This window comes from Protomyctophum parallelum, assembly GCF_964188405.1.
Source record: "Protomyctophum parallelum genome assembly, chromosome: 1".
Lineage (NCBI taxonomy): Eukaryota > Metazoa > Chordata > Actinopteri > Myctophiformes > Myctophidae > Protomyctophum > Protomyctophum parallelum.
The window spans coordinates 25840513-25863504 of record NC_139697.1 but is presented as its reverse complement, the minus strand read 5'-3'; the positions used below and the strand labels follow the sequence as shown (position 1 = coordinate 25863504).

The window sequence follows — 22992 nt, the reverse complement described above, 5'->3', positions numbered from 1 at the left end:
ATATTGCTTAAGGAAACCCCATGCATACTCCCTTAGTTAAATATCAGCGGTCAGCCTGATGAATGCCTTCCCACAATCAATTATGTTCAAGCAGTGTGACGTGGCTCAGGGGTAGAGTGGCCGGATGGTAACCGCAAGGTCGCCAGTTCGAACCCGGGCTCCACCAGAGTTAGCGTTGAAGTGTCCTTGAGCAAGACTCTGTCTGAACCCCTAATTGCTCCTGATGTGCTGCTGGTTGGTGCCTTGCATGGTTTCCGCCGCCATCAGTGTGTGAATGGGTGAATGTAATGTACAATCTATGTATACCTTGGATAAAGGCGCTATATAAATGCACCATTTATGTACTCTTTGGCCCGCCGTCTAGGCTGCCTCTAGACTAGAACGGGGACTAGAATTTTACCTCCAACTGAAACAGCACGGCATGAATATAAAGTGACTTTCTCGAGGGCTTTTCAGCCTATTCAGTTATGTTATGTACAACTGCTATGTATAGATGACTAAGATTTACTTGCAAAGCGATTATTAAACAATGCAATATCCTGGCCTATATACTGTAGGTATGGAAACCTGAACACACTGTAACCCCAGCAATGCCAGGCAAGCGGATAACGTGACCCGAAGTGTATCAGATGTGTATCATTATGTAAAAGTCCTACCAACTCTGCTCAGCGTGTCTGTCTGCGGTTTAAGCCCAAATATTGAGATGAATAGAGAGTAGCACCGACGTCGTAACCACTGACGTCATACAAGACTGAGAACTATGAAGTCATAGTTCACTGATAAAGGCCACTGCACAAGAAGCTTATGCAAGAACAGAGTGCAACATCGGCCAACTATTTTGGTTGGGTGGGTTTAAGGCCAGTATACGATTCAATGAAGACAGATATCAGTTTGACACTACCCACTACAGAGTGCTTACATATTTTATTCATACGTGTGCGTGGTAGCTAGGATGCAGTCTCACTATGGGAAATATCTTTGGCCGGAAGAAACGCACTCGAGTGACAGAGCAGGACCGGGCGATACTGCAACTGAAACAACAGCGAGATAAGCTACGGCAATATCAAAAGAGGATCAATCTGCAGCTGGAGAAGGAGATACTTCTGGCTAAGCACTTACTGAAGAGCGGAAAGAAAGAAAAGGCCCTGCTCCTGCTGAAGAAGAAGCGCTACCAGGACCAACTCCTGGACAAGACGGAGGGCCAGATAAGCAACGTGGAGCGCATGGTCCTGGACCTGGAGTTTGCCCAGATCGAAGTAAAAGTCATCGACGGGCTCAAAGTGGGAAACGACTGTCTGAAGAAAATGCACGAGGTGATGTCCATCGAGGAGGTGGAACGGATCATGGACGAGACCCAGTATTCCGTCGAGTACCAGAGGCAGATCGACGAGATCCTGGCGGGGTGTCTGACGCAGGAGGACGAGGACGCCGTCCTGGCCGAGCTGGAGGCTATCATCACTACTCAGGGAGACGTGGAGCCTGGTGAGGTTCTCTCCTCCCAGGCCCTACCGGACATCCCAGACGAGAGGCCGGAGAAGAGGCCAGAAAGGGAGCGGCCGAGGAAGAAGCCTGAGCTTAAGATGCTGGCAGCTCAGACACATGCCGGAAACCCCTCTGGTGACCCGATGACTATACAAAAGCCAACGAACAGAACGGCTTGTATGGTACAGAATAGAATAGATTGACTTTGTACAGAGTAAGATAATTACTGTGAGGTTACAGTCATAGAAAAACAATAATAATAGCCTGAACTATGTAAGAATGTGCACAATATACACTGCAGAAGCAACAATAGTAGTATTAATAGTCAAAAAGCATATAAAGTATACACACACACACAGCAATGCATTCTTGTTCTCAGCTTGAAGGTCCCCCCTATATGCATGACTCTTATACTCTGGAGTTCTAAGCATCTTTGTGTGCCTGCAGTGAGTGATGGTAGGCATGGCGCGTCACTTCAGACCGCCATGCAGCGGGGCCTTTTATCTTTCTGTGTTTGGCCTGTTCATGCACTGTATATCTACCCTGAGCAGAAAAATGAACAATTTCTGGCCCTAATCACATGTGAGCAGGGAGTCCACTATTCCGAAGAAGGGGCCATGCTGGGCCTTTGTGACAGAGATACGGGCTGACAGCTGAGATTCCGTACCACCGCTGTGCCAGCCCCTCGCGCTTTGGTATCCTGCTTCGCACCGCTATATCCATCACATTTCCTCAGCATCAGTGGGAGAGCGTTCTCTTTTCTGTGTGAAAATAGTAATGTCCTATAAACACCCCGCAGGGGCCCGTCCCCAACAGACAATGAAAGTGTGACTAGAACATTGCAACATTCAAACAAACTATAGGGGGTAACTCAAATATACAGGTAGCACAGTCCCAGAGTAGGAGAGTAGTGACACGCTTTGATCTCGCCGCAAAGCGGGTGCCTATGGGCTATAGTTCCAAACATTGCTCCTATGGCTGGAACTATCCCATTGAGTTAGAATGAGCACTTCCGCATTCCATTGTTACAATGGGAGTCAACGCTTGTGTTGCCAGCCACTCTCTTACTATATTACTCTGCACGGTCCTGTGTTGCACACACCACAGTATATCATATAAGGTGTCACAGAACAGTGATAATGATAAGTGATATTATGTTGAGGACCTATTTGTGGTGCAGATGGAGTGATGCACATTCCTTGTGTCCCCCCCCCCCCCCCCCCCCCCTATCTGCTACCTCTGTCCCCCGACGGTGATGGATGCATTTAGGTGCTAGAACATCCAGATCTCTGCTCACTCACGTGCATGCTCTTATAACTGGTTTCTTCTTTTTTAATCACGGAGTGTATTCATAGAAGCATCGCCCACATCCCTCAGCCAGAAATAACTCGACAGGGATAGTGAAGGAACTGCTGCTGCTGCTTATATAGCCTCAGTACATATTTTTATACTTGAAAAAGAGAATATATACAGTATATATTACCTAGTTTATATATACAGGGGCGGCCTTAGGAATCTGGAGGCCCGTTTCAAGACCAAATATGAGACCCCCCATATACTGTACCTATGACATAATTATGTTGTTGATACAGCCGTATTGATACGAATAGTTTGACTGTTCAATATCACACGCAGCCATTACTAGTCTCGACAATTATCAACAACACCTCCTCATCCTGTCGTCCCTTCACAATTAAAGTGTCTTTCCTTTACCTCCCAATGCTGCACATTTTACCCGGGTTATTAACATAAAATAGGTGTAACTTAACATCGTGGGAGAGAGCAAGGCAGTGAGTGGGCGAGATAGAGAGGGCCAAGGGTGGCGGCGGGTTGACTGACACCTGACGTTCAGTTGGAGCTTGGTGTGTGTGTGTGTGTGTGTGTGTGTGTGTGCGTGTGTGCATGCGTGCGTGTGTGCGTGCGCGCTTGCGTATCCACTGTAGTACCATTGCCCTTATTGCTGCAGTTCACCCACAATGCATAAGGCTATATGTTACTGAATTAACCACCTGAATTAACCAGCACACTATTCACAAAGCTTCATGCTTTTAAAAAATACATAGCGAACTGTGCGAACCGTCCTCATTGTCTAACAAGCCTATATTTAGATTTACTACACCAATTGCGTTTGTAGCCGTTTCTCTCTGCACGGAGATATGATTTGATATGATCATTTGCCGTGAATTAATTGGCTGCGAAGGCTTGTTTGTGCAGCCGGCACGCACGCACGCACGCACGCACGCACGCACGCACGCACGCACAGAGAGAGGGAGATGATGAATATGGATTGAGCTCTGCTGATGCTGGTAACCGGGGGTTACGAAGAGTTAGTCCGCAGTCTAAAAATAGCTTGTTGCTCTGGTTCTGTGCAGAGGCAGCAGCCCTCGCCCATGCAGCTCTGCACGTGAGCTAAATATAGCTCTCTGCCTGAAATCAAACACATGCACACATGGAGAGACACGAGACACGTCCCCCACACCCCACCGTGAAATCACACAATTACTTGCTGTTAAAGAAAGAGTGAAGCAAGAAGTGCTTTCATGACATTTTGTGAATGATTTACGTTCGCTTTCTCGCCTTGTGCGTCTCCCACGTTAATGACACCGCTGCCTGGTACCGTTAAGTATTCTAGCAAAGGGTTTTGGAACATGAAAGTGGAGATGTGCAGTAGCAAAAAAACAAAAAATCTTAAAATTCCAATGGACCAATGTAGATATAATTTTAGTCACAAGAGCATGTGACTGAAATAGGGTGGAAATATTTTGCGTATGCGCAGGAAAAACAACCTCACAATGATTGTAGAATAGCTACTTTTGATATTTTTGATGTATACAATATAGTTATAGTATTACCATACCCGATTTTTTCCAATGGAAATATCCTTAAAAAAAACGGGGTCGTATTATAATTGGGGACTAGATTATTTGACATTCAATGTTACCCCCAGTCTTGAAGAATGGGGGTCGTCTTATAACCAGAGTCGACTTATATTCGGGACAATGTGGTAATTTATGGAAGAAAACAAAAAAGATGAAATATGAAGATACTTGAGACAAATTGCAATTTAACGTATTTTTGGTATGTTTGTGCCATACACGAGTGGAATTACACCTGCAATCACCAATCTGTGTGTGTCTGCGTGTGTGTCTGCGTGTGTGCACGTGTGCGTGCGCGTGCATGTTTAAATGGCTTGGTTTTCCTTTTTTTGCTGTCCACAGCACAGTTCAGAGGGTCCGCAATTGAGATGATTCACTCCCGCTTCAGTGCTCGGGCAGAGTGGACCCCAACCTCCTTTAACGTAGTTATCATGTACTTTTGGTCTGAGGCAACACAGCATTTAATTAGGGAGGGGTCATTTCAGCGTGACCGGCTCATCTCCGCGGGTGATATTAGTACTGCCATAAAACATGGCTTCTCCACTGCAGCCACTGCACTCCATGGTCTAGCAGTACAGTAAGTAGCAGTGGTCTTGGACTATTATGGCGTGTTCACACGGGCAGATGCAAAACTGCAGTCGACCATTCATTCTCAATGGAAGCCGGCGACATGATGATGCAAAGATGCATCCAACGTTTGTATAGCTGCTGCAAAGGCTACAAAGATACAAAAAAGCTACAAAAAAGATGAGCTGGTTTCAACTTCAGATGCAAAGCTACAAATACGGTGTGTAGCTTTAATTGTGTCTTTGTATCTTTTGCATCTGCCCCGTGTGAATGCACCATTAGAAGCCATCACAAATGTCCTTTCTTTTCACCTTCGATGGGATGGTATTTTGTGTTATAGTTCAGGTTTTGGTCTTAGATTCTACAATAGTATTATTGGGCATGTGAATGAGTGGATAAATGGTCACTCGAGTCACATCTTGTGTCGTAGATTTGTTTCCACTTGTTTTGCTATAATTGCAAATCAGACTGCAAAAAACATGCCACCATCTCCATATCCTGTTAGAATTGGATCATGTCTTCAAATCTTTTCGATCATTTCAATGTGATCTGGTCGGATGTCTGTGACTGTCTGACAGTGACATTACTTGATGCATCATCATACATCATCTCATGAACTGCTTTAATTTGATTTGATTTGATTTGATTTGATTTGGGATCTCTTTTAGCCTTTCGGCTAATCTTCCAAGAGTCCATTCTGGAATAAATGAAAACATTTGCAGAATACATTACATTCCATTACAAAACACATTGCATTTCAAAAATACATTATGAAATACACTGATGCTAAAAGACAACAGTCAAGCATCACAGCGTAACAAAAGTGCCTATAGGCTACCTCTATAGTCCTCTACTCACTCATCCACACACAGGCACAGCATATTCCTGCCCACAGACAGATACAGTACATTCATTACAGTATCTATCTCTACAGTATAGTGGACTATGCATGGCTGAGCCAGCTAAAAACCTGACCGCATACCAACGTGATTATGTGATGGGACTGGTTAGCCAATTTGCTCGTCTACATATGACGTAAATGTTTGTCAATGGCATTTAATGTTTGTGTTGCCACAAATGTACTTCATAATTGACGGACATATGGCCTGATTTCTCCTTTCATTGTCGATGGCGAATATGAGACGTGTGGGTACAAAAGCTGTATATCGGAGTTGTCCCGATACCGATACTGGTATCGGGTACTCAGGCCGATACCCTCAAGTACTCGTACTCGGAACCGGCCCCGATACTCTGACCTGAGTACCAAAACATTAAATTGACACTAGTTAGAACAAAACGTTGCATTGCTAATAAGCAAAATAAAGATTATATTTTTTTCTAAATCATTTCAGGCTAGTATTATTGTGGTAATTGAACATTACAGTAAAAATACAAGTAACAAGGCATGACAATTAAATTAAATCTGAGGAAAAAAGGGGTAAAATAAGTGGTTACTCAACAAAAATAAAAAAGTACTCGTATCGGTATACTCTGTATTGGTGAGTACTGAAAATGAAGTACTTGTACTCTTACCGGGACATCGGGACAACTCTAAAAAAGACCAGTGTTGAGCAGCTCCTCTCTCGGGGGAGATGTCTACATTGTGCTCTGGCTTGTGGCCATCACCCCTCATCTCTGCACAACCTTTGTTGTGTCGTGCTGTATGAACCAGAACTCCACGGAACAAAGGACACCACAAAGTTTGTCCCATCGTATTTCCTATTCTCCCCACCACGTCCACCACCACCACCACCACCACCAACAACAACAACCCCTTTCCCTTTTGTCCTCAACCAGGCTGTTATCATTTGGACGGCTGCCGTTGAGGGAGATGGAATAGGCTGGGGATTAGGGCCAGCGCCAGAGCCACCGGTAGTCATTAAAAACCTAGTAATGGGTTAGATTAGCCTGCTGATATGGCGTAATCTGTACAATGCACCACCAGGTGCTGAGAGGTGGTGAGTCAGTTTTGCCAACTACCTAAAATTAAAATACATGGCCCTGGTAAAATAAATCACACTTGTGTGAAGTGAGCGGTGATCTTATCATCATACATCACATTCCACCTATGCTTTATATGGCATAGGCAGCTCCCGGCAGGATCCGCCGGGAGAATCTAGATGCAGCTGCGCAACATGAGACTAATTAATTAGAGTGACAGAAAGAGAGAGAGGAGTGTGTGTGCGTCAATTTAACAAAGGTGCAGACGATCAGAAATCAGCAGAGAGTGATCGACGTTTGCGCTACTCTATGCCGAATTGAAGTGGACTCGCTCCCAGACTTTTTTTTTCTCCCTGGAAATAAAAACGTCTGGGTTTCCGAGGCTAGGGTCTAAGTGGTTAAACCTGTATTTAAAGAGTACTGCCTGTACAAAAGCTCTGGGAGATTTTAGGCTCAAATGGTTGCAGAAAATGTTCTGAAGCAGACAGTCGGATGTTCTCTGTATCTTGGCTACATTAAAAATGAGGGACTGCCCCTCAATTGTAGCCTACTCTGAGTTTAAATAAAGGTTATGATGATGACAATGAACTATATCCCAGGTTGATTAACTTTCTTCTATACGCGCAGCCCCTTTTATCTTGAAATCAAGACTCAGATGAATGCAGACCGTTCCTCCCGCTGTCTGCGGACAGTAAATGATCATGTTCTCCCATTCAGTACCATGCCCCATTTGCGGTGTCAACATGAATGTGGTGGCGTGACATTTGAAATGGTCCAGCCTTTGTCTTTGGTAATTACCTGTCTGAGGGAAAACCAATTCCTGGGCCTTTGTCAGCCGCAGGGTCGTCACATTGAGCTATTTACACCCCTAAAACAAGGTATTTTAGGCTCAGTGTGTGATTTTCTTTTGTGTGCATCTGACGTTGAGTGGCACTGAAGAGCAGAAGCCATTTTGAAGCGGAGACTTCAGTCAGTGACATGATCTTAGTGACACTAATCTTCAAAGGTGGGACAAGGCTGAGTGAGTTACAGGAGAAGCAGTCATGTACTTTCCTTTGTTCGGAGGGTCTTAATTGTTATTTAAATAGCACGCCGCTTTGTTGTGGAAGGCTGTGAAAAGATAATTGCATTTCCGACTGTCTTTGATGTGTCTTTGCGTGTTTCCGTCCGTGTGTGCCCGGCTGCCCGCACACAACCCCTCCGTCCAACCGCATTAAGAGGAACGAAATGAGGCCTTTCAGATTGATAAGAGATGTAATTAGTCTCTGTTGTTTGCTTCGCCTGTTGCTGTGTGCATCTTCCAGTCTCATTTCTTTAATTACTTCAACAGTTAAGAAACACATGCAAGACAAGCACTAAGCTAAGTAGCCTTTGGGCTACTACTTGGGCCCATAGCACAGGAGCCTTTCTGTTTCTGTAGCGTGAGGTGGGCATGATGCACAGGTACTTCCCCCAGCCCAGGATCTACTTACACCCCCGCACATGACACTGCAAGTGTGATGCTGGGTGACAATTAAGCAGCGAGGCATTGGGTCCCATTTGTATAGTCTTTGGTATGACCCGCCTGGGTAATTGAGCCCTAGCCTTTTATAGATCATGGGGCCCTCTTGAAAGTATTAAGCATACCATCACCATCTGACCACTCAACCACAACACGGCAGACTAGCTAGCCACTCCGTGAAAAGAGGAGTTAACGAACAATTACGGGAACTGTATTTCGGTGCCCTCTCTACCAGGTTTTCTGTCTCACTGTCACCATCCGAAATAAAGCAGAACTGCCGCGCACGCACGCACGCATGCACGCACTTACGCATACACGCACTCACGCACACACGCACGCACACGCCACACGCACAAATACATTTAATTGTATTCTTACAAGCTGTGAAAATGTGCTATAATTGGACTTTACCTCTCAAGTCTCGAGTGTCTTTCTCTCCCCTGACAATCTGGCTTTCCTCTTTGCCTGCCTGGTCGATGCCTACAGTGTTCTGTTCATAGAATCTGTGTTTGTATGATATGTCATCTTTTGAGTGGTGATGATGATAGCTATTGAGGGAACACACTCCAGGGTGCCTTGACTAACCCATTCTGTACGGGAACCCCTTTTGGTGTTTTAACTATTGAAAAATAGCAGATCTACAAGCTCATACGAGCTTGTAGGTCTGCTATTTTTGAAAAGTTGTGAAAATGCGGCACAAATCTTTGAATATAAATTATATTCTTTTTATTTTCAGGCCTAAATGGGCTAATGTAGTGGCTCTCTGACAGGCGTGCCCCTCTCTCTGCATCTGGAAATGGCTCTTGGGGGAGCCATCACCGGTGGCCCCTGAACCGAGATCCGAAGATGAGCGCACACAGATCGATACATGGATCCCGGAGGAAAGTGGAAGGGAGATATAGCCCGCCACGGTGCACTCGCGGGGGCCACAGCTTCCAAATAACGTTTCAAACGACAAATCAATTGAAGTCAAGAGGGTGTTTACGCTTTCCGTCTAAACTAAGCGGCTTCATGAAGTGGACCGAGGCTCGCTTTTTATAGAAACCTCTCATCACACAGCCTGCCCTCCTGTGGAGATGAATGTCCAGATAATTTGCAGTTAGCCGCTCACCTCAAAGTCACCTTGTGTCCATTTGTTTTCCGTGGTGTGGAACAATGGGAGCACACGCGGTTCTAAATCACGCGGCAGCAGTCTAAAGGACACTGCCGTGTCATCCCAGATGCTTCCTTATTTCTCAGTTTACAACCCTTTGAAGTGAAACCCATCGCTCTCCATGACGCACTAGTACAAAAACCCGGGACGTTTTCGCTGCCACATGTTGGCTCATTTCGTTTTGAAGATGTTTTAATTAATAATGCACAAGGCGAGCTGGTGGTCGAACGCTCACCGCCGGTCAGATCCTCGTACTGTGTGTGTCTGTGCGTCCGTCCGTCCGTTCGTATGTGAGCATCACATGGCATAAAGAGCTGCAGCCGATTTCAACGCAAAGATGCCAAGTACACTAATTAAACACAAATAGAAGACAGTGAAACACACAGACACACACACACACATACACACACACAGGAAAGGGAAAATGTACTATATTTACAATATTAGTGGGAGGGGCCTATGTAAGCGACTGTGGCAACCACACTTAAAAATTGCGACTTTTCTAGGTAATATTATTATTAATATTAGAGCTGGGACTCGATTAAAAAAAATAATCTAATTAATCAGAGGCTTTGCGATTAATTAATCTAGATTAATCGCATTTTAATCGCATATCAATATTCAACCCGAGAACAGCGAGAAACCTTTTTTTTTAATGTTTTTTGGTATCCCAGTGAATCAACGAATAGTGACTACCACTCATTTTCAACATTTTACTGTCATTAATATAGCTGTTGTGGAAATAATAATAAAAAGTCACCCCATTCTGTGTTGCCTAGAACTGGAGGTCTGAAAAAAATATAGTAACAGTAACAAGTACATCTAAGTGACATCACAAAGCTGTACTTACTTCATATTGTTACTGTTTTTTGTCAGACCTCCAGTTCTAGGCAACACAAAATGGGGTGACTTTTTATTATTTCCAGTTTTCAGTACTATAGAAAAGCGCCCAGTGAGAAAAGTTCTGCGGTGAAAAAAAAGGTGCGATTAATTTATCTGTAGTTAATCGCGATTAACTTTTCTGTAGTTAATTAATCTAAATTAATCGCAATTAGTCCCGGCCCTAATTAATATTATTAGTGAAGTTACTCTCAATGTGCTTGAGGTATAGCAGCAAGCAGTGACTAGTGGGGGGTCCAGTCATGTGACGTCATAGTTGGACAGCGTATACAGGTTCCATCATGTGAGGGCTTTGGGCTCCCACGGCGGTGTGACTGAGCCGTTGGAGTGGATCACACAAAGCCCATTCATTCTCCACAGCGCTGCAGGTGCTGCTGCAGTCTGAGGAGGCTGTCATGAGAGAGCGCTGGCCTTGCAGAGCCACCCAAGCACCTGTCACGTCTCACGTCTCCGAGCGCTTGAACATGCTTACGACGCAGGGAGTCCTTGATGCACGCTGTGATATGCCGCCGTCTGGTAGAGCGGCAGGGGGGAGTTTGCTCAAAGTTCAAAGAATATTATTAACACATTTAGACCTGAGAACTGATTCTACAAAATGTCTTCTGAATCTTGACAGTTTTCTGAAAAACCCATGTTTCTATGTCGGTAGTTCTCAAACATTTTCATGTCAAGGACCCCTAAAAATATTTGTGATTCAATAATTGCTTAAAACACCAAAAGGGTACTCTGTTAGCTAGGAGTTCTGACCAGTAATTCTGACCAACTGGAAATCGCCCACTTCCCCTTCTCACACTCATTGGGTTAGGGACACCTTGTACTGTGTAAAACTGGAGAAGATTAGACACTCCTTGAATGGTTCTTCAGATAGGTTTGGGAGGATATGGGGTCCATTCTTTCAATTCATTCAGAATTTGAATCCGTCTCTGCTTGGGGATGAGTGAGGTCTGCTGGACTTTTGTTTTAAAAGTAGCTTATGATTGGATTGTATGGATGTATTGGATTGGATTATGGATGTATCATGATTTTTGTATAGGATGTTGTGTACTGTTTTTGTCTGTTTTTGTCTGCCTTTTATTTTTCAACTTTTACTGATCTTGTATTTAAGGTTTGTTTGTCTTGTTTTCTGTTGTCCTTTTTCTTTGGGGTGAAAATTCAATGTGTTTACTCTTTTATGTCATACTTGTGGGGTTTATTTAAGAGAAGCTGTTAATGTTTATTATTTTTAAAACTCAGTATTTAAATAATGCTTCTGTGAAAAAAACCAATAAACAAAGTTATAAAAAAAAAAACACCAAAAGGGGTTCCCGCCCAGAATGAGTTAAGGCCCTAATACACGTATCCATCCATGCTGTATCAATATCAACCATCAATTAATATTGATTTACCGTTTCCATTGATTAAATTACACCTGTGTGCAAGTGAGGGGCGCTCTTATCATCATGAATGAACAAACATCATTATGTAATGTCAGAATAGGTCAGCTCCATATATGGAGATCTAAGGGCCGATTCATACTCCTATTTTACTGCTGTAGTGCCGAAATGATTTCGCCTCGTCAGACATTTTCAGTAGCACCGAAGAGCCGACTTTAGGATGGTACCCGCCCCCCCGAACCTCAAATGACGTCACATTGTAGGCTCTACAGAGCCGAACCGACTTTTATTCGGCTCTAAAATAGGAGTATGAATCGCGCGTGTGGCAGCGGGGGCAGTGTCTTGATTGTACAGGGTTTGATGAGGGCCCAGGTAGGGCCCGGCCTTAATTTTCGGGACATGTTGAGAACTCTGCACTAATAACTTTGGGGTGGGCCCGTGTAGAGTTTTAATGGACAGGTCACAGTCACAAGGTGTGACATACTGACAGTGACAACCATATATGGTGGCGTGACGTGGCCTGAAAGCTGTGTCTCTCACCTTCCAACTGTCTTCATTGACTCAGTCACACACAGAAACACCATGTCGACTGTAGACACAACGCCGCTCCATACAATTCATTGGCACGTTCAACTCGGGGTAAATATTGCCGAAGGGGCTTTGGGGATTTGATGGTAGTACTACTAGCGTATGTCTGGTCTGCATTCAGATTGGCCTGTCCCTCCCGACATTGAATCCTGCCTCGGCTTTGACGGCTTTGTTTTGACCCCAGGCAACCACCAGACTTGGCTTCTGTTAATATTAAAAAAACAAATCACACACTCTCACACCGTAGGATGGAAGATTGGAGCCTGAGGATGTTTCCTCTAACTACACGAGATAATACATTATATATCAGCACCCAGTAGACATGTTCCGAACCGCACCACCAAAAACAGCAAGAAACGACTAAAACAACACGTTATTCCTTCTTTGAGTTTGATATAAATTGTCGTGTTTTTGTTGTAAACACAGCCGCAATTGTCCTTTCTTTTTAATCTCTGGCAACATAGGATAAAACAGTTTGAATACTCTTTGCTTATATTCTGTTGCACTTTAAATCTTTCATGGCCTACAGTATGTTTGTTTTGGCCCTGAGCAGAGGTTGTTTTCATGTTCCCCCACATGCAGTATATCACCCTTCCCAGCACCCGTGTTCTGGGAAATACTTTGAACTTTGAACTATTGAATGCACAGTGGAAACAGAAGACACCTTAATATAGAGCCCTGAGGGACTCAACCATAATATGGTTTCAGTGGTTAAGATGAGGTTGTGTTACTAGTCAATCATCTGGCTGTTCTATACACCAGTGTTTCCCGAACAATGGACGGGCCATTTTTCTGGGTCACGAGTGATTATCACTTTTTTATGTTTCCTATTAATTGACCTCTTCTGTCTTCGGCTGTGTCTGTCTGCAGGATGGCCATCCAGGTGGACAAGTTTGACTTTGAGAGCCTTCCCCAGCCGGACCAGGAGACAGCGCGCTTCAGCAGCCCCCGGCAGCTGGAGGAGGCTCGCCAGCACGCCCAGGGCTGCCAGATCAACTCCAAGCTGGGCATCGTCTGGAGCATCATATCCTTTTCACTGCATGCTTCCATGTAAATGCTATGCTAATGCCCGTCGTGTTCTGTTACACCAGTATCAGTTCACTATCGAATGTCGTCGCCTTCCGGGTGTAACTGTTCATAACATGGAGCAGCAGTCGGGACACGGGTGTGTGTGCGTGTGTCTAATGCACGATCTCTTGAGAACGACGCAAGGCGAGCCTCTCTCTCTCTCTCTCTCTCTCTCTCTCTCGACCTCGACCTCGACCTTGGGTGTGGGTGTGAGAGAGAGAGAGAGACACACAGAGACAGTGAGGCAGAGACAGTGCTTTGCTTGCTTCATGGACCACTTGGGCGTCCGCAGACCACCTGTCTCCAAATGCATATATCAGGCTATGATCTATCTCTGAACGGGTAAGGACTAGTTTATATAATAGCAATACTTGACATCATCATAATCAGACCAAATAAATGAACTCGATTTGAACAATACATTTGAAAGAAAATCTGAATGTACTAGTGTGCATTAGGAAGCATAGCTTAGTTGGTGCTTCTTCTAGCCATAATGCGGGCCATGTTGATCCACCGCTCCAATCAACAGCAGTGGCCTACGCACGCAGTATGGACGGTGTCTCCTGTCTTGTGAATGGATCTGTGCGTATATGGCTGCTACATCAGCAGGCAGGCCTCTGGGCTATAGGAGGTGTGTGTGTGGTATTGTGTGTGGATGCAGTGTCTGCACACACTCATTGTCTTGCCTATTAGGCTGATCAAGATCTGCTATTTTCACTACTTTTGTGTTACAAACATTGCACTTTTTCATTTGTTCCATTTGTTTTATTTACAAGAGACGTGATGGAGTGAGGGCAGCACAGAACGCAGTGACTTGCTCTGTGTGTGTGTGTGTGTGTGTGTGTGTGTGTGTGTGATAAGAGCGCTCCTCACTTCACACAAGTGTGATTAATTTTCTCCCCTCTACGCCGGCCCCGCTTCCATTCTCTCTCTGCTCGCATCATGCCTCATCAAAGGTTAACAGACCCCACAGCCTGATGTCCCGGCCACCCGTCCTTTCACACATTATTCCAAAATGTCACATGTGTGAAGGATCAGTGTGGGTCATTATCACAACACATCATCAGGCTAATTGTTTAAATGTGCTGTGTTTTGTTTCCCCCGTGCCTCGCGTATGAGCGTCCGTTTCTATCCGTCGTCATCGTGTAATGGCCTCGGCCTTGTAGGGTTATAACGGGTTGAAACATCAACATAGCCTGCGTGTGAACCTGATGACAAATTCAATTTCAATTAAATTCAAACAAAGGCCGGATCTACAGTACGTGGTTGCGTGCTGGTGTTGTGCACCTGAAAATAGCAGATCTGCAAGCTCACAAAGCGCCACATCGCAATGATTTGTGAGCTTGTAGGCCGGCTATTAGCTGGTGCACAACGCTAAACCTAACATAGTATAATATCAGACCCTTAAATAGACAATTCAAAGCACACACACTGACATTGAAACTATAATGGGCAGGCGGTTGCTATAAAAGCCTTTGATGCACCAAGGATCAATTTTAGTAGGCTAGAAAAGACACCAGTAAAAAAAGCATTTCGGGGAAAATACAAATTGAATCTTTTTTGGGGCAGATTAAAGGTGCTGCCTGTGTTTTGTGTTTGCTAAAGGCAGTGATGATTCTAGTAATATTTCAAATACAATAATTATTATCTTGGAATTGGATTAGGTGTATTAACAGCTGCCCTTGGTGTCTGGGTATTGCCATATTATAATGGGAACGAGACATTGTCTATATGCAGTGGTGGTAAGTAATTTACTATACCCAAGTACTGTACTGTAATTTTGAGGTATTTTCACTTTACTTGAGTGTGTCCATTTGTACTACTTAACACATCAAATGCTGGAAACGTATCCATACGCTTTTTATATCTCGATCACGGTATGCGCATAGCGTATCTATATGTTTTATGTTTTTTTTTTATGATTACTGTACTTCATCTTTATACGTGCCCGGACAACATATAAAGTAACACCGATCGGCTCTACAAAGATCCGGTATGTGATCCGGGAGTTAAAAGCCCCCCCCTCCTGAAAATAGGTCTGGTCTATGCGGGCAGGCGGCATCCATTACGACGTAATGGAGGCGGCCTGCACGGATTAGACCAACGCAGATGTCAGGGGATCTAAAATGGACGTACCCATGCTCTAGTGTGTGAATACACTCGATTCCCCCTCCCCTCCTGTTTCTACATGGTTTCTCCCGAGGAAGCTTTGTGGGGGGAGTCTTCTCATCACGGATCGCTTTGGCAGTTTGAGTTCCCCCCCCAGGCCCCACTGCGCCTTGCGAATGCGATCGCCTTGCACCTCTCTCATTCTCGGAAAAAGATATAACGCAGCCGTGTCGATTTGCCCTCTGCCCGTATATAAACCAAGAATAATCTGCAACGATCGGCATTTCACAACGTTTTCAACACACACGGAGTCATGGACAGATACGCGAAACGAATGACATTATCGACGGACCGCCATGATCAACTAACTGGCCGCTTTACATGTCTTTTGTTGGACATCGCCATCGCGTCTTCACCAGCCAATGCAGCCATCGCTATCCGTTGTGTGATTGTAGCCTTTTTATTCATTATAATTGCAGTGATAAGACCGCAATGAAGGCGTCTGGGACGTCATCGACCCGTTTGTAATGTATAACGAATACACATGTCTCATCCTAAACTGCGGAAGCCAGAGTTGTCATTTTGTCGATCACAGCCGGGCTTAGCGTCTCTCATACCGTGGATGAAGCTCTTTTCCATCGCTGATACGTGCTTCTGTGCTTCTTTGCCCAAACATGTCCAGACATGTCAACCACTAAACTCACCGATCCAGTAACAAGTCTCACCGTTATACTATCGTTCTGAAACGATCGGTGGAAGGTAGCCTACACTGATCAAGACTTTGGTTGCCCCCCCTGTTACTGTGATTGAGACTATGATCAGATATGTGCGCATAATCATCATCATCATCATGAAGTTATCATCATAGCGAGTTATAAAGGTTTAAAGTCACAGAGATTGACAGGCAGATGTAAAAATAAACATAAATTAATTATTATCATATACATACTACACACTGAATGAAAGCCCTAAATGTCTACTTTTAGGAGGAAAACAAATACATATTGATCCCATGTACAGTTTGTCAGTAGGCTATTGAATGCAGTTGTTCAGGTCCATGCCCAGAGAAGGCATGGACCTGAACAACTATTATTCACAAAATAAGGCCTATAGCGACATGTACATACTATATACCGTATGAAACAGAAGACTCTCTGCTTTCATAAGAAAAAAACTAATACTGTAATAATAATAATAAAAATCACACCCCTGTGAAGTGAGCAGTGCAATGTTGTGAAGTGAGCAGTGCAACATTGCTCTGCTCACTTCACAGGGGTGTGATTTGTATTATTATTACAGTATTAGTTTTTTTCTTATGAAAGCAGAGAGTCTTCTGTTTCATACGGTATATAGTATGTACATGTCGCTATAGGCCTTATTTTGTGAATATTTAGTTGTTCAGGTCCATGCCTTGTCTAAAATTCTCTTTTTCAGAGAGAACTTCAGAGAAGGCATGGACCTGAAGAACTATCTCTGGTGGGCGCAAGCTGCATTCAATAGCCAATTACTGACAAACTGTACATGGGATCAATGTGTATTTGTTTTCCTCCTAAAAGTAGACATTCAGGGCTTTCATTCAGTGTGTAGTATGTATATGATATTATTTGTGTTCATTTTTTATATCTGTCTGTCAATGTCTGTCAACTTCAACCTTCCATATCTCTGCTGTTTTTTCAAGCGAGCAGCGTGCAGGCAAAAGCAGGTGTTAGAAAAAGGTCAATATCTCCAGAATGGAAGATGGTAAAATCATGATATTTTTTTTAAATTGAAGTGGACAAGTTAGGCTTTCTTTTGATTTATGCGGTGTGATTCTCGCTATAAGAGGCCCCTCGCTGTGGGCCCCGAAAAAGTTCAAAAGTCCAATGTTAATCGCTCAGCACCACCAAGCCTGAGAAAATAGAAAACTGTAGCAAACAATCTGTTAAAAATTTACTTAAATCTTTATACTTCTACTCTCAGTAGAAAATATTGTAATTTTTGCTCCACTACAAGTATTTGACAGGTTTACTTACAAATTAGTGTTGATTTAGAGTAGATTATTATTACAAAACACAACCAATGAAGCCCAGCCTATTTCATACGTTGTCTATTCGTGAGATAGCAGATCTACAAGCTCACAAACGCGCCACATCGTGCCGTGCTGTGAGCTTGTTGATCTCATCTTCTATTTTAATAGATTTTGTATAACCCTTTATTATACTGTGTGTATGGTGTGCAATGGTGTCATACTGTAAATAATCTACAATCTACAAGCTTACCGTGAGCTTGTAGATGTGCTATTCTCACTATAAAAAAGATGCTTTCCAAATCTTAATCGAGGCAAAAGTTTGTAATATTCGTGACATTGAATAAACAATGAAGTCATATCGCTCAGCCATAGAAAGCAAACATTCACAAAGTCCTTTCCTGTCACCTCTAAGCCGTTTACTGTAATCGCCTTTATTGCACGGACATCATAATACAGTATAATATACACACTGCAAATAGGCTCAATAAGCTGAGAGACTGCACACTGTACTGTGAGGAGCTAAATTCATTAACTCGGCAAGAAGAACGTGTTTTCCCTCTGAACTGAACCGCCGTTTGTTCTAATAATCCCAAGCATCGTTCTGAAACGTCTTTATTAGAAGAGATCTTGATTTATTCAAAACAAACATTAATAAAACCGTCCCTACGGAATATCTGGATACTGAGAATCGTAGCAACCCCCCCCCCCCCTCAACCTCTGCACATAACTGTATAACTGCAGGCCTATGATGTTAATGCATAATACAGAACTAATGACTCCATCAAGGGTTAGGTGAGATGGTGATTTTTGTGTGTGTGTGTGTGTGTGTGTGTGTGTGTGTGTGTGTGTGTGTGTGTGTGTGTGTGTGTGTGTGTGTGTGTGTGTGTGTGTGTGTGTGTGTGTGTGTGTGTGTGTGTGTGTGTGTGTGTGTGTGTGTGTGTGTGTGTGTGTGTGTGTGTGTGTGTTTTACGAGATGTGAAAGAAGTAGCTTGTTTCCTTGAGGATTGCAAGCCCCTCTTATGTAAGCTCAATGATAATGATTGGCCCGCGGTATTGGTAATGGCTTAGAAAATGCATTTTTATTCCTCTTTAAATAGTTCAGGCTTTCATGGCTTTCATAGCTGGCTACCAGCTCTCACATCTGATCTGACAGCCATACGGCAACCCATGAAATGAAGTCTCACACCAAAGGGAAAGGACTTTTCAGATTGTTATTGAAGGGATAGCCTGGCCCAGCCAGCGTGATTTCTGGTCCAGAGTAGACTCTAGACTCTAGAGGGGCGGCTGGGACCACGATCCATTGGTTCTCCTTACGGGTACTGTCACTTCAGAAGCATAAACAAGTTGAATCAAGATGTGAATGTAGGGAAGTCCTGAAGCGACCCAAAGTATGAAGTAGATCTAATCTAAGAGATAGAGGAAGATAGAGGAAGCTTTGTAGCAGAAAGACCTCCGTCCCAACCTCCTTTTAGAGATTGTTGATATACGTTAAAGTAAGGATATTGCAGATGTCTACGTGGATATATGACGAGGTAGACTGTTGATTTCCACCAGATTATCATTACAAAACACACAATGCACCAATGAAGCCTTTGGATATTTGGAAATAGCAGATCTTGCAGGATTATGGCCATGCAATTTTGGTTTGTATATCAGCAATATGAATGGTGAATGCTGCATTTATATATAGTGCCTTTATCCAAAGTGTATTAGATTTTATGCTATAGTATAGCATAAAATGACATAAAAACCCACATATTTCATCAATCAAGGATTTTAGCCCACATAATTAAGGATTTTAAACCGCATAATCATGGATTTTTAATCATTGTTGATCTGTGTTTTTTTATTGAGGGTCTATTATACCCACTCAGTTCAGGGTCATGCTCTTCTTCACTGTAGCCCAGGAGTAATAACCACGCACACACAGCAGATGTTACTTAACCTACATAAGGAGCATCACCTGCTCCACCGCCTCTCCATGCCGTCTGTAGTCCTTAACCTCTTGCCACCCGTCCCTGAGGCGCCACGGGGAAGCCAGCGTGGAGGGAGTCCTCAACCAGCTGGTCCTTGAACACCTGCAGCTGGCACCTCTGCAGTGGGGTGAGTCCATGGCTCCCTATGAGAGCCCCTGCTTTTGTTGTTTATACGTGGGAGCTGGTGCGTGTGCATGTGTGTGTGTGTGTGTGTGTGTTTGTGCGAGTGAGCGTGCGGTTGACTGTATTGGGTAAGAGGCGTGCAAGTGTCTGCCCATTGTGTACATTTGTTTATCCGTTGGAGTGCTCCCGTCGAGGACCAACACGCCTGTCTCTCTCTTGTGGACCTTGTATGTACAGAGTTGTTTGACAGAGCAGCATAGTAAGCAACTCTGCTTCCAGGATCGATTGTCTGGATGTTTGCTGTGTCAACTGCCGTCTATATATATTTTTTTTTAATGATATTTTTATCATTCATGGGTCCTTTTATATATCAAGGACTCACAAATGTATTATGTGTTTGACATACTGACCCCCCCATTGGAAAGTATTTGTAGCCTGCAGGGACATTTGTGAAAATGTGCCTGAAGTATTTCAAAAAAGTATAAAGATATGACGGTAAGTGGTTAAACTGGATTTTGATGCTATATCAACTAGTTTAGCTGGGGACCCCTCCGCTGGAACTCCCTCGGGGACTCCTGGCATCGGCAACCAGTGTCACACCTGTTTGTCTGTGCCTAAACGTTCCTCGCGCTGGTCTCAAGCCATGTTTTTCATTTGCATTCATAATGGACTTTGGATTATTTTGGGAGAGCTGCGGAAAGCAGCCGGGGATGTGTGTGTGTGTGAGAGAGAATAATTTAGGGACACAGGGATAGAATTCGTGTGAGCTTTATTTATTTTTAATGTTTCTCCTTTTGGCCATACCATCTGTGATCACCCTCTGAAATCACATTTTGATTTACTGGAGGTTTATTATCTGCAAAGCCCCCGTGGTGGTCTCCCAGGTCACCAGGTGTTTTGATGAGTCAATTGGGCCATCTCTTTAGTGCTTTTAGAGAGAGAGAGAGAGAGAGAGAGAGAGAGAGACTAATCTGTGAGGTGGAATGGCACATTAGCTTTGTCTTGGGGTTTGTAAAGCGCCTATTGAGATATATGACTGAACAACACTTTGCCGCGTTCACCCACAAATCAACACTTGGAACCCTATAGCATCCGTATTCACAGAAAATGGCAGATATGCCACATCGCGTGTGCTTGTAGGCCGGCTGTTTTTGCTGAAGAGATTTGACGTAAAGCAGCGATGTCAAACTTTAAAAAAAAAAAAAAATGTTTATTGATTTTTCTTTGCCACATACAGTAGTATTTTCAAAGCAATTATTCTACTCCAATTAACCAATATACAGCCTATGTCAAACTGGTGGCAAATATTTTTCTCACTGGCGTTAATGCGTGCCATGAAAGCTCACAACGTTATGAAGTGCAGTGTACCATACATACCCTGTACATGGAAACCACATTATCAACTTGACTTTGTTTGATAATCATACGAATAAAAATACATTCCAGATGATGGATTTAATCTGTTTCCACCCTTGACATGTCTGGGCCCTGTGAGGAAGCCTGGCTGATGACGAGGCCGTTTGGTGTGTGTGTGTGTGTGTGTGTGTGTGTGTGTGTGTGTGTGTGTGTGTGTGTGTGTGTGTGTGTGTGTGTGTGTGTGTGTGTGTGTGTGTGTGTGTGTGTGTGTGTGTGTGTGTGTGTGTGTGTGTGTGTGTGTGTGTGTGTGTGTGTGTGTGTGTGTGTGTGTGTGTGTGTGTGTGTGTGTGAGCGCGTTAGAATGCATCTATCTGGGTTGCCAGGACTATCACATGCAGGCGCAATTACGGGGCATATACTCCAAGCAACTCCCCTGTGGCTAAAATCATTAGGCCAACCGGATGCTTTTAATGTTCTTTAGCAGCTCTGTGGAGTCCTTGTGGAGAGATTACATGCCGTAGTCACGAGGTTCCTTTGCACTGGCGTCTCAGCTGTATACCGCCGTGGTTCTCAAACATGATTGTCAAGGACCCTCAAATCGATATGTGTTTGGCCGTGGACCCCCATTTGAAAATGCTTTGTGCCAGGGGATGCCCATAGGATAAGATTGTTATAATTGATCACGATCACAATTGAGCTTTGCTATATATATATATATATTTTTTTTTTTAATTGCTGAAGTATAAATTAAAATAGTTACCCCATGGGGGTCCCCGGTTGTAGACGTCCCGATACTGATAATGGCTTGTGCCAAAAGTTTGTATTCGGCGCCTCCGCACCGTTTTTCCAATGATCGAGTGCTTTTTGGAGAGCCAATAGCCTGGTCTCCAGACCACATAAATCACTATTCATGGGGCCTGGATCCAGGACGCACTGCTTAATTGTAAATCCTTTATCTTTACTGTAGCTTTATGACTCTGTAAAGCACTTTGGATTGCCTCGGTGTATGAAATCGGCTGGGCAAATAAAACTGCTCTTCCTTGCTTTAGTAAAACAAACGGAGCCCTCAACCAAAACACAAGGAGAACACACTGTTGTTTTGGACAGAAATTTGGGTTGGGTAGAAAGTAGGGATGCATGTGTGTGTGAATATTGCACTTAATCCATGCAATATTAAGTGCAATATGTTGCACCAGTGTGTTGTGTGCAACATATTGTTGACTAGCCCGGCCAGCCGACCAACAGTAAATCAAAGAAATATAACAGCAAATTACAGCATTCTAGTGGCCTATCAACCGCTTTCCATAAACAAACACACACAAAACACTATAGCACGACATACACCTTTTAGAGCACAGAAGCCCACTAGCCAGCCAGGGAACCAGGTCCGGCCCACCAGAGCCAATTGCTTGGCCCACACCGACCCCTGTCTTAAACCTATAAAGACAGTTTTCTGAAAAAAAGTTTCTATATCAGTGTCTCTCAAACTATTTCAGGTGAAGGAACCCACAAATTATATGCAATTGGACACCGACCCCCATCTCAAAATGTGTTGTTCCAGGGATCCCCCCAGAAGCAAAGGAATGTGTTAAAAACGTTTGCTGTGAGCCTGTGAAAGAATATTATTCAAAGATGTTCACGCGTTTTCAAGGTCTTTAAAAAAAATGCAGATCTACAAGCTTGTAGTGCGACACTCGGTGCCATGCTATGAGCTTGAATATCTGCTATTTTTTCAATACAAGTGGTTAAAAGCTAAAGTGACACACATTCGTTCCAGGTCTTCATGGGTTACCATGACATGAAGTGCATGAAGGCATGTCAACTAAATGGAACAACGCGTCACATGAAAAGCATGATGCCATTTTGTTTGGACCTCACCCGTGGTACAATTGACCGACGTCATCTTGTGTTTTTGTATATTGTCTGGTCACAGAAAGCATAGTCTTGCGTTACCAGACTGTTGCCTCTCGC

At 43.8% G+C, this 22992-nt stretch overlaps 2 protein-coding genes across 2 annotated transcripts in view; both read left to right on the top strand.

The window, feature by feature from the left end:
• The window catches only part of trappc9 (trafficking protein particle complex subunit 9), a 350071-nt gene that overhangs the window by 203497 nt on the left and 123582 nt on the right, over positions 1-22992 (top strand). The window contains exons 21-22 of the mRNA XM_083770949.1: positions 13252-13393; positions 19561-19669. Of these exons, the coding sequence (XP_083627075.1) occupies positions 13252-13393; positions 19561-19669 (251 nt within the window). The remainder of the gene's footprint in view (positions 1-13251; positions 13394-19560; positions 19670-22992) is intronic.
• On the top strand, positions 957-12648 carry LOC310868843 (charged multivesicular body protein 6-like; the record flags this gene model as incomplete). Its single annotated transcript, XM_083779309.1, has 3 exons — positions 957-1617; positions 10781-10936; positions 12629-12648. Exons 1-3 carry the CDS (start codon positions 966-968, stop codon positions 12646-12648), a joined length of 828 nt encoding a protein of 275 aa, XP_083635435.1. The 5' UTR covers positions 957-965.